Source organism: Oncorhynchus mykiss, chromosome 1 (assembly GCF_057628025.1).
Source record: "Oncorhynchus mykiss isolate SJ-2025 chromosome 1, ASM5762802v1, whole genome shotgun sequence".
NCBI lineage: Eukaryota > Metazoa > Chordata > Actinopteri > Salmoniformes > Salmonidae > Oncorhynchus > Oncorhynchus mykiss.
In genome coordinates this window covers 7719196-7732852 of record NC_143022.1, presented here as the reverse complement: position 1 = coordinate 7732852, position 13657 = coordinate 7719196, and the positions used below count along the sequence as shown (strand labels likewise).

The 13657-nt window shown below is 42.3% G+C and overlaps 1 protein-coding gene across 1 annotated transcript in view; it reads right to left on the bottom strand.

Annotated features, from left to right (window-relative positions):
• The window catches only part of LOC110528450 (nuclear receptor subfamily 5 group A member 2-like), a 140549-nt gene that overhangs the window by 116879 nt on the left and 10013 nt on the right, over positions 1-13657 (bottom strand). Inside the window, exon 4 of the mRNA XM_036985694.2 lies at positions 8996-9137. Coding sequence (XP_036841589.2) covers positions 8996-9137 — 142 coding nt within the window. The remainder of the gene's footprint in view (positions 1-8995; positions 9138-13657) is intronic.

Sequence of the window (13657 nt, the reverse complement as noted above, 5' to 3'; positions counted from 1 at the left end):
TTACTAGTCTGCAGCTAAAAATGATGTAAAACTAGGAGGAGAATACCGACAACCACCGAAACATCTAACCTATGAGAACATTTTTGAATTGTACTGTGAAGTATCCCTTCTAGCCACGAAAGAAACAGAAAAAGAGAGAGAGAGAGAGAGAGAGAGAGAGACTCAAATGAACTGTCTCTCCAGCAGACAGACTGACGATTCCAACAGAGAAGATCACAACGACACATGGGTGTAAAAATATATTGATTGCAATTATTCCCAAATGAGTGAGCGTTCATGTGCAAAGGATTAGCATTTCAATTAATATAATTATCAATTGTGTGTAGTGACCCCTTTTGTCTTTCCCACTCTTTCTCAGTCCACACCTACTGCCCTTTATCCACACCCCCTTCCCAGTCCACACCCACTTCCCTTTGTCCACACCCCCTTCCCAGTCCACACCCCCTTCCCTTTGTCCACACCCCCTTCCCAGTCCACACCCTTTGTCCACCAAGCCGTCATATCGGCTTAGCCCACTAGGGAATGTTCCCTATCCTTGTTAGTAACATATATCTACTGTTTATTTGTTTACGCATTTCTGTGATTATTTAGTTACTTAGTAAATAAATGATTAAGCCAAATGGTGTATGGATGATTCATAGTAAAAGCTGGGTTCGTCCAGATAACCAACAATTTACAACGTTTGGAAAGAGACTGACGTGAGGTATTAAAATATCAGAAGAGTTATATTCGGAAAATTATAACTTTGTAATCTGAAGATTTTCCGCGGTGCCCCGACTTCCTAGTTAATTACATTTACATGATTAGTTTAGTCACGTAATAATAATTACAGAGAATTGATTTGATAAAATATCAGTCTTCACTTTTAATGATGCCATAGACACGACAGGGCATTTAGGCCAAAGGTAAACCATCTGTCAGGGCATCGATACAGAGCAAAATAAAATACTAGGGCGGCAAAATACTTGAAACTCCTTTCCCTCCATGATAGATTTTTTCCCCCCTTTATTTAACTAGGCAAGTCAGTTAAAGAACAAATTCTTATTTACAATGACGGCCTAGGAACAGTGGGTTAACTGCCTGTTCAGGGGCAGAAAGACAGAGTTGTACCTTGTCGGCTCAGGGATTCAATCTATCAATATTTTGGTTACTGGCCCAACCCTCTAAACACTAGGCTACCTGCCGCCCCAATCTCTCTGTGTGTGTGTGTGTGTGTGTGTGTGTGTGTGTGTGTGTGTGTGTGTGTGTGTGTGTGTGTGTGTGTGTGTGTGTGTGTGTTTGTGTGTGTGTGTGTGTGTGTGTGTGTAACTGAATGTCAAACTCATGATACTGTCCGTCATAATGATGACCTCATAAAGCTGACCTCATAAGGATGACCTCATAAAGCTTACCTCATAAAGCTGACCTCATAAAGCTGACATCATAATGCTGACCTCATGAAGCTGACCTCTTAAAGCTGACTTCACAATGCTGAACTCGTAAAGCTGACCTCATAATGGCGAACTCACAATGATGACCTCATAAAGCTGACCTCATGAAGCTGACCTCATAATGGCGAACTCACAATGATGACCTCATAAAGCTGACCTCACAATGCTGATCTCATGAAGCTGACCTCATGAAGCTGAACTCATGAAGCTGACCTCATGAAGCTTACCTCATAAAGCTGACCTCATAAAGCTGACATCATAATGCTGACCTCATGAAGCTGACCTCTTAAAGCTGACTTCACAATGCTGAACTCGTAAAGCTGACCTCATAATGGCGAACTCACAATGATGACCTCATAAAGCTGACCTCATGAAGCTGACCTCATAAGGCCGATATCACTGGCTGTCAAACATTGTACTGGATGTCGACTTGGTGAAGCCTATTTCACTTCCTCAAAATCCCCAAAATGAATTTAAGTTAACTAAAAAAATCTGTAATTAATTTTGAGGTATTTGCCGAGGATGTTTCAGTTGTGTAATTTGACTATCTAACTAAGGTGTTTGATGTAGTATTTCTTATGTTAAAAAAAATGTGTGATGTGTTGTCTTGTGGAAACAAAGTCAGAGATGCTGGGCAGGTCTGTCTCACTGTCTATACTATTGGTTAGAGGGCAATCACTGGAGCTGTTCCATCCCATGCTAGTGGGCAAGTGGACATTGTCAAATGAAAACCCAACCTTCATTTAACCGTTGTGATGCACAGATGTTTCAAACTCCGTTTTTAGACGAGACTTTATGACCAAAATGATCCTATTTAGACTGAATTCTGACACTAGAACAATAGTTTCTGACTCATATCGATGCCACATGGGTTGTTTTCAAAGTGAGTCAATATTAAACAATTAAAAATAGACAACTGCATTTTAATACTTTTTTAAATCCCAAAATGAAGGACTGAATTGAACCGTGTGAATACATCTATAATATATGTATGTGTTTTACTGGAAAGCTGTGTCTGGGAGAGCAGGATTCTACCTCGGTGATCTTTACAGGATGTGGCAACACTTCACCCTGCCTCCCTGGCTGTCTGCCTGTCTGCCTGCCTGCCTCCCTGGCTGTCTGCCTGTCTCCCTGTCTGGCTGTCTGCCTGGCTGGCTGTCTGCCTGGCTGTCTGTCTGTCTGTCTCCCTGTCTGTCTGTCTGTCTGTCTGTCTGTCTGTCTGTCTGTCTGTCTGTCTGTCTGCCTGCCTGCCTTCCTGTCTGTCTGTCTGTCTGTCTGTCTGTCTGTCTGTCTGTCTGTCTGTCTGTCTGTCTGTCTGTCTGTCTCCCTCCCTGCCTGCCTGCCTGCCTGCCTGGCTCTGCCCCTGGGCTGGAGTAGACAGAGTGCTGCAGGGCCCCTCCGCCCAGCTGCTGGCATATGAAAACACATCACGCCGTAGTAAAGCTGTAAAATGACAGGCGAAGAGATTCTGCCCTCTGGCCATTCACAATTAACCTGTTAGATCTCTAGGGGCGCTATTTCATTTTTGGATAAAAAACGTTCCCGTTTTAAGCACGATATTTTGTCACGAAAAGATGCTCATATTCTTGACAGTTTTGGAAAGAAAACACTCTGAAGTTTCAGAATCTGCAAAGATTTTGTCTGTAAGTGCCCCAGAACTCATTCTACAGGCGAAACCAAGATGATGCATCAACCAGGAATTAGCAGAATTTCTGAAGCTCTGTTTTCCATTGTCTCCTTATATGGCTGTGATTGCGCAAGGAATGAGCCTACACTTTCTGTCGTTCGCCCAAGGTCTTAGCAGCATTGTGACGTATTTGTAGGCATATCATTGGAAGATTGACCATAAGAGACTACATTTTCCAAGTGTCCGCCTGGTGTCCTGCGTGGAATTCGGTGCGCAATTGCCAGCTGCTTTTACTTTACCATTTGATTCAGGGGAGAAACCATGTGTCCAAGAACGATGTATCAATGAAGAGATATGTGAAAAACACCTTGATGATTGATTCTAAACAACGTTTGCCATGTTTTCAGTCGATATTATGGAGTTAATTTGGAAAAAAGTTCGCGTTTTGAGGACTGAATTTTCGGGGTTTTTTTGGTAGCCAAATGTGATGTATAAAACGGAGCTATTTCTAATACACAAAGAATCTTTTTGGAAAAACTGAGCATCTGCTATCTAACTGAGAGTATCCTCATTGAAAACATCAGAAGTTCTTCAAAGGTAAATTATTTTATTTGAAGGCTTTTATGTTTTTGTTGAAATGTTGCGTGCTGGATGCTAACGCTAATGCTAACGCTAAATGCTAACGCTAAATGCTAACGCTAAATGCTAACGCTAGCTAGCTACTTTTACACAAATGATTGTTTTCCTATGGTTGAGAAGCATATTTTGAAAATCTGAGATGACAGTGTTGTTTACAAAAGGCTAAGCTTGAGAGATGGCATATTTATTTCATTTCATTTGCGATTTTCATGAATAGTTAACGTTGTGTTATGCTAATGAGCTTGCTGATAGATTTACACAATCCTGGATACAGGGGTTTTTTCATAGCTAAACGTGACGCAGAAAACGGAGCGATTTGTCCTAAACAAATAATCTTTCAGGAAAAACTGAACATTTGCTATCTGAGAGTCTCCTCATTGAAAACATCTGAAGTTCTTCAAAGGTAAATGATTTTATTTGAATGCTTTTCTGTTTTTTTGTGTAAATGTTGCCAGCTGAATGCTAATGCTAAATGCTACGTTAGCCATCAGTACTGTTACACAAATGCTTGTTTTGCAATGGTTGAGAAGCATATTTTGAAAATCTGAGATGACAGTGTTGTTAACAAAAGGCTAAGCTTGAGAGCTAGCATATTTATTTAATTTCATTTGCGATTTTCATGAATAGTTAACGTTGCGTTATGGTAATGAGCTTGAGTCTGTATTCACGATCCCGGATCCGGGATGGGGAGATCAGAAAGGTTAATAGTAATTAAAACCACACTCCTGTGGGTTAAGAGGAAAAAGACACACACACACACAAAAAAAGAAGTGCTATCTTAGGTGTGATTTGGCCCTAATCACTGATACAGGGTCAGATACAGCATTTGTCCATCCCCCTAATCTTTAACCTGTCCCTCCCCCTAATCCTAACCTGTCCATCCCCCTAATCCTAACCTGTCCCTCCCCCTAATCTTTAACCTGTCCCTCCTCCTAATCCTATTTTGTCCATCCCCCTAATCCTAACCTGTCCATCCCCTTAACCCTAACCTGTCCCTCCCCCTAATCCTAACCTGTCCATCCCCTTAACCCTAACCTGTCCCTCCCCCTAATCCTAACCTGTCCATCCCCTTAACCCTAACCTGTCCATCCCCCTAATCCTAACCTGTCCATCCCCTTAACCCTAACCTGTCCATCCCCTTAACCCTAACCTGTCCCTCCCCCTAATCCTAACCTGTCCATCCCCTTAACCCTAACCTGTCCATCCCCCTAATCCTAACCTGTCCCTCCCCCTAATCCTAACCTGTCCCTCCCCCTAATCCTAACCTGTCCATCCCCCTAATCCTAACCTGTCCATCCCCCTAATCCTAACCTGTCCATCACCCTAATCCTAACCTGTCCATCCCCCTAATCCTAACCTGTCCATCCCCCTAATCCTAACCTGTCCATCCTCCTAATTCTAAACTGGTAAAGGGAGTAGGAGAACCTGATCCTCTGTCTGTGGTTTAGAGAAACTTCTAACACAATTTAGTCTATACAACAACAGTAGAAGCCTTTAGAAACATTTAAAAACCAGAATTGATACCAATTCAAACGTGTTTGTTTTTCCTTTGCCCCAAAACTCCAAGATAACAGTTTTGTTTGAATAGGGCCGTTGCGTTACAAGTAACTCTTACAAAACACAAAAGATAATGACCCGGACAATTTCCACATCTTTACCTTTATGTTGGTGCCCAAGCTATGTGTGACTCGTTTCAGGAAACTAGGCACATGTCGCACGTCACTACTTCACACGAAAGGCATTTGTACGTTTCATTTTTTTTAATCAAAATTCGTTTTTTTAGTCAGAAATACCTTTTGGAACATGTGAACTTTCATGTGCCTTAATAACAAACTTGTATACCATCTGTAAATACAAATACAGTTGTTAAATTTTTAGCCTAATTGGTTTAGACACGGAAAAAGTCAGGAACCTTCCCGCTTAGCCATGATTGGTTGGACATGCCGAGAGATGAGTTTAGGATTGGTCTGCCATGTAGCATCTTCTGTCTTTAAAATTAGCTGCTCATTATGTGTAGATAATCCTTTCTACTACATGTTTTTTTTTAAAGATATAACGTTAGCCATGGAAAACTGCAAATGTGTTGCTACTGCTCTCAATTACATCAGGCGCTAAGGTCAAAGGTCAGCGGAAAAAAAGTTGTGATGGACTACTTTCTGGAGAACGATCTTGCCATGCGGACTCTGAACATTTATCATATGATGACAAAATCCTTGATTTCGGTCAAAACATTTTAATTGAACCAGACATTGTAGAGTCTTCGGAGTCTTCGGATTGGGAAGAATCGTCAATCAACAGTGTTGTGGTCATGGAAGAAGTTGACGTAGTTTTAAAAGCAGTGGAATGCCCGGTGGAAGCAGAGTATGATAAGGAGATGTATACAATTCTGGCGTTTGATTGCAAATTCAGAGGGAGTTGAAAAGAGAACACAGAAGGCTGTTGTATAAAACACCTGTCTCCGGATTACATCTTCAAACTAAGGGCCTCCATGGCATCCGTGATAGAGAGGGAGAAATATCTGATGATTCTTATGGCATTGTACATGGTCAGTGTGAACCACAGTGCATTGACACAACGGGCCAAACAAGATGTACAAACTAAATGGAAATGACACAGGATGTTATTATTATATGAAATGGGTTGCAGTCTACCATGAAGCATTCTTCCATTTTCTGTGTAGCAATATTATCTAAGAAAACCATTTGCATTGCTAGCTATAGCTTAATAGTAGCTAGCTAACTAGCTAACATTAAACCTATTTGGTTAGCTTTAGCTAGCTATGACAATCGGGTGTATTGCTAGTACTCTATAGATTGGGATTATGGTTAATTCTTTATCTAGCTAGCTAGCTACATGTCTAAACAAAAGAGTTAGCAAGCTTGCTAACGTTACTAGTATGATCTGTGTAGTAATATTATCTCAGAAAGCCATTTCTAATGCTAGTTATAGCCTAATATTAGCTATAGTATCTAACTTACATTGAACCTAGTTAGTTAGCTTTAGATGGCTATGAGAATCTGTTTGTATTGCTTGTACTATGGGTTGGGATTACATTTAATTGTCTAGCTAGCTAGCTACATGTCTAAACAAAAGACTCCACTTCGCCAGATGATTACATGACCCATCAAGTTAGCCAGGTGTGTTTGACGGTGATTACGGCCATCTATTGTATAATAATGCAAAAATATTTGTATCTGGAATGTGTATTTTCAGCAGCAGTAGAACACACCTGACTCTCCTCCACCAGTCATAGAAGGAGACTGGAGGATGATACGATGCTGGTGGAACGCTATGACAGGCAAACAACAACTTGACTCCGTACTTCAGGCCTCTGTCACAGATCCAGCAGTACCCATACTTCAGGCCTCTGCCACAGTTCCAGCAGTACCCACAATTCAGGCCTCTGCCACAGATCCAGCAGTACCCACAATTCAGGCCTCTGCCACAGTTCCAGCAGTACCCACAATTCAGGCCTCTGCCACAGTTCCAGCAGTACCCACACTTCAGGCGAATATCATTTTCATTACATTGTATGAGGCTATTCTTCTTATCTAAACTTGGGAGGTGAATTAATGTTATGCACGGTTGTAATGTCTTCATTTCTTTTTCTATTTTTTTTTTCTTTTTTTGGGGGTCTATGTTCCTGTTTTACAGCTTCGATGCTCTTGAGCCTGGTGTTGTTGTCACCAAAGAGCATTCAGACTCAGTCGGGACCAGGTTTCAGCTGCTGCTGCGCAACGCTGACGTCCTTCCTCCCATAGATGGTCTGCCTTTACAAGCACCACCTGGACTGGACACAGCTAGACAAACTTATCTTTTTGAGAAGATCAGGGAGTTTTGTCACAAAGAGGGAATGGACATGACATGCCCTGCACCAAAGTCAAGGGCAGGACAGAAACATGCTCTCTGACTATACATTCCCTTGCGTGGATGGACCAGTTCATCATGGTGGGGCGAGTTCCCAGTCATTCAGACTATCTGCAGTGCCTCTATGCACATTCGTATGACTTTCTCCTAACCCACAAACACAGACAGACAGACAGACAGACAGACAGACAGACAGGCAGACAGACAGACAGACAGACAGACACACGCACACGCACACGCACACACACACACACATATATACACACACACACACACACACATATACACACATACACACACACATACCATACGTTGCAGCTACTAAATAAAAAATATCCTGTTGCTCATCCACTTTCCCTTGATTGTATGCATATAATTCATAGAACTACCTCATCTACCACCAGTATCACTGCTATTGTTATTGATATTGTTCTTGTACATACTCTATGTTATTTTGTTATTTCTCTACTGGCATTGATAAGTTTTGTTCTTTTTTTTATATTGAGTTTTGCTACTATGCAAATACAGTAACCCTTTCACTGTACCATTGACATCTGACAAAATAAAGGTTGATTATTATTATTATTATTATTATTATTTGATAGTGTTTATCGGAGACGGTAATGTGAAGAACAACATGACCTGCACCAAAGTCACATTAGGATATAGACTTATAGTAGGCTACTAGTTTTACCACTTTCAGTTTTAAAAATCTTTACTCACTCTGTTTAGCACATGGCCTCAAATGTGAATCCTTAAAGAGACGGGCGGGGCTAAAGCTTAAGAGGGTGTGAACGATGCTGAATGGGCGGGGCTAAAGCTTAAGAGGGTGTGAACGATGCTGAATTGGGCGGGGCTAAAGCTTAAGAGGGTGTGAACGATGCTGAATGGGTGGGGCTAAAGCTTAAGAGGGTGTGAACGATGCTGAATGGGTGTAGACAAAGAAGAGCTCTCCAGTAGGTGTACCAAAACATTCCAAAAGTGGGGCTACAACTTTAAATTATAATTACTTTCGCATTGTTCCTCAAATGCTGTGTATGACGTACAATTTTGTAACTCTGAATTTTTTTCAAGTGTTGCTACATAAGATTGAATCGAGGCGGTCGGTCACATATTCCCGACTCGTTTGATCTGATTTGTTATGGGAGAATCTACTGACCCCTATGTACTGTATGCACCAGTCTCTGGGCTAAAATATATTTAATTTACTTTCAACAGCTTTAGCTGGGTGTGACTGAACTCGCAGTGCACAATGGAACCAATAGAGTAGTCCCAAAAGTCCAAAAAACCCTTTTTGAAAGAGAAAAAGAATACCATTTGAACCCAGGACTGTCATGCACCAACATTAAGTCAAACCCCGACCATTACACAGTTGTCCTATACTAGGACCTTCTTGTTGTCTTATAACCTCATTAATAAGAGGTGTCCTTACCTTCCAGCTTCATGCCAACAGTGAGGCACTTCTGAAAGCGGCAATAAGGGCAGCGTTTTCTTTGTGTCTTGTCGATGGCACATGTCTGGTTCTCTATGCATGTGTACCGTTTGTTATTCTGAACCGTGCGCTTGAAGAAACCCTGCGGAGAAGAATTAACATTGTCAACACGTATGACCCCGGCGTTTGTAACTGCCCGATTCACAAACACATGCTTGAGCGTGCAAGCTCTCACACACATACACACACACACACACACACACACACACACACACACACATACACACACACACACACACACACACACACACACACACACACACACACACACACACAGACACAGACACACAGACACAGACACACATACACACACACACACACACACACACACACACACACACACACACACACACAGAACATTTCTTGACACCATCTCCTGTTCATCATCGACAAATGACCAGAAAATTAGGCTTTACAGTTCCTCATATGTAAATGGTGCTGAATGAACTAAATGAATAATGAAAATTCTGATTTCAATATGTAAAACTTAAAACCCTAACAAAAACAAATATCGGATACACTACTTTGTTATAAAACATTATAATTCTTGCTATGAGATTATCAAAATAACTTCCACTAATTGCTTTGAATTGTTAATGCCAAAAATATTTACTCACAAATAAACAATGATTTTTACTATTTATGAATATGTGCTTTGGGTAAATGTTCAGACAGATGCATGAATACAACAATTGTCATGTTACTTATATTTGAATTAATGTTTGATGAAAAGTACAGAATAAACATCTGTTCTAATTATTAGTTTAAACAACAATATAAAATACTATTAATAACATCAAAATGTGAACAATATTTTCATGAAGTATCCTGTTGCAATTCCAGCCAGACAATACCACAAGCACTACATGGATATTTACACTTACGGTGGTGCTATGAAGACTTCAGAATGTACCTGAACAACTTCTTCTATCTTAGTTATAAAACAATATGAGAATAAGAGAATAACAAATCCAATCATTTATAGTTCACTTGGTTGTAACTGTGCCGTTGAATAAATGTTCAGAAGTAGTGTAACAGTATAACTTTAGACCGTCCCCTCGCCCATACCCGGGCACGAACCAGGGACCCTCTGCACACATTAACAGTCACCCACGAAGCATCGTTACCCATCGCTCCACAAAAAGCCACGGCCCTTGCAGAGCAAGGGGAACCACTACTTCAAGGTCTCAGAGCAAGTGACGTTGCCGATTGAAACGCTATTTAGCGCGCACCACTGCTAACAAGCTAGCCGTTTCACATCCGTTACAGTAGCAGGAAAAATCTCACGTGGAAAAGGTATTAGCGTATTTGATGCAGTCTAACACAGTGCCATCTGTTTTATGTCACCAAAGCCCCATATACTACCCACCATTGCGACCTGTACGCTCTCGTTGGCTCGCCCTCGCTTCATACTCGCCGCCAAACCCACTGGCTACAGGTAATCTACAAGTCTCTGCTAGGTAAAGCCCCGTCTTATCTCAGACCACTTGTCACCATAGCAGCACCCACCCATGGCACGTGCTCAAGTAGGTATATCTCACTAGTCACCCCCAAAGCCAATTCCTCCTTTGGCCACCTTTCCTTCTGCTGCCAATGACTGGAACGAACTACAAAAATCCCTGAAGCCGGAGACTTATATCTCCCTCACTACCTTTAAGCACCAGCAGCTGACAGACCACTACACCTGTACATAGCCCATCTGTAAATAGCCCATCCAACTACCTCATCCCCATATTGTATTTATTTATTTATCTTGCTCCTTTGCACACCAGTATCTCTACTTGCACATTCATCTTCTGCACATCAATCACTCAATCAATGGTATGGCGAGGACCCGACATGCCCCCTCTGCCCAGCTCCAGCGACTCTGGTTGCAAGACCAGCCTCTCACAAGGCCGCTACACCTGGAGGCACAATCAGGTCCTCAAGAGCCTGACTGCAGCACTTGAGACCAAGAGGAGTGCAACCAATTCATTAGCTCCAAAAACAAGCAATCCCGTCAAAACAACAACATTAATCCGGGAGGGACAGAAAAGGCCCAAGCATCCTCCTACGAAGCCAGAAACTGGACACCTAGCCATGGCCCGGGACTGGAAGATTGTTGTCGATATCGGCCAGCAACTCATTTTTCCACCTGAGATTGCTTCTACCAACCTTAGGCCAGACATGGCACTCTGGTCCCCTTCACGAAAGGCTGTGTACATCATAGAGCTCACAGTCCCGTGGGAAAACTCTGTTGAAGAGGTCTACGAGCGTAAGAAACTGCGTTACACAGAGTTGGCAACAGACGCAACTCAGCGTGGCTGGAATGCAAAAGTCTGGCCAGTTGAAGTGGGATGCAGAGGATTCGTGGCTTCTTCCACCATCAGGTTGCTGAAAGAACTTGGAATCCTTGGACAGGCTCTCCGGCAGACCGTCAGAGCAGTTTCTCAAGCAGCTGAAAGAGGCAGCCAGTGGATCTGGATCAAACGGAAGGACCCTTGCTGGGCTATAACTTCATGACCCCCCACCCCCACCTGAGAACCCAATTCAGATCCCTCCAACTTGAGGAGGGCATATGAGGTATGCGGTCAGCTGTAGGACTGGCTCAGGGAAGAGGACGCCCCTGCCTTGCATAGTCCCGTGGGACATCTTAATTGGGCATGGGACACAAGCTAAGGCTTGATCACCCTTTAGCTGGCCACCTTTGATGAGGGTGTTTAGTGATTAAAGACCGAAACACCCACTGATTTGAAGGCACACTACTGAGGATGTGTCCCAAAATTGACATCTTAACCCAGTCTAAGAAATAAACCTCCAATGCCACTCTATCAACATCACGGCAAATCTCATGCGAGTGCATACCATCTATTGGCACAATGGACAGTTTTTAACATCTCGTCCCGTGTTTTATGATTCTGATTCAGTGTTTAATTGGTATATTGTAATTACTTCGCCACCATGTCCTATTTATTGCCTTACCTCATTTGCTCACACTGTATATAGACTTTTCTACTGTATTATTGACTGTATGTTTGTTTATTCCATGTGTAACTCTGTGTTGTTGTATGTGTCGAACTGCTTTGCTTTATTCTTGGCCAGGTCGCAGGTGTAAATGAGAACTTGTTCTCAACTAGCCTACCTGGTTAAATAAAGGTTAAATAAAAAATAAAAAATTCCCGATCCACACAAGTCAGGAGAAATGCCTTAAACCTGCCCATTTAAAAGTAAAACAATCAATATTTCACCAAACTCAAAAACAATGTGCAACCTGCGTTGCTTGATCCAGCCTATAACCACACTAGAATAGACACACTGGATATACAGTCTACTGACCCACTGGATATACAGTCTACTGACCCACTGGATATACAGTCTACTGACCCACTGGATATACAGTCTACTGACCCACTGGATATACAGTCTACTGACCCACTGGAAACACAGTCTACTGACCCACTGGATATACAGTCTACTGACCCACTGGATATACAGTCTACTCACCCACTGGATATACAGTCTACTCACCCACTGGATATACAGTCTACTGACCCACTGGATATACAGTCTACTCACCCACTGGATATACAGACTACTGACCCACTGGATATACATTCTACTGACCCACTGGATATACATTCTACTGACCCACTGGATATACAGTCTACTGACCCACTGGAAACACAGTCTACTGACCTACCGGATATACAGACTACTGACCCACTGGATATACATTCTACTGACCCACTGGAAACACAGTCTACAGACCTACTGGATATACAGACTACTGACCCACTGGATAAACATTATACTGACCTACTGGATATAATTTCTACTCACCCACTGGATATACAGACTACTGACCCACTGGATATACAGTCTACTGACCTACTGGATATACATTCTACTGACCCACTCAATATACAGTCTACTGACCCACTGGATATACAGTCTACTGACCCACTGGATATACATTCTACTGACCCACTGGATATACATTCTACTGACCCACTGGATATACATTCTACTGACCCACTGGATATAGATTCTACTGACCCACTGGATATACATTCTACTGACCCACTGGATATACATTCTACTGACCCACTGGATATACAGTCTACTGACCCACTGGAAACACAGTCTACTGACCTACCGGATATACAGACTACTGACCCACTGGATATACATTCTACTGACCCACTGGAAACACAGTCTACAGACCTACTGGATATACAGACTACTGACCCACTGGATAAACATTATACTGACCTACTGGATATAATTTCTACTCACCCACTGGATATACAGTCTACTGACCCACTGGATATACAGTCTACTGACCCACTGGATATACATTCTACTGACCCACTGGATATACAGACTACTGACCCACTGGATATACATTCTACTGACCCACTGGATATACATTCTACTGGCCCACTGGATATACATTCTACTGGCCCACTGGATATACATTCTACTGGCCCACTGGATATACATTCTACTGGCCCACTGGATAAACATTCTACTGACCCACTGGATACACATTCTACTGACCCACTGGATATACATTCTACTGACCCACTGGATATACATTCTACTGGCCCACTGGATATACAT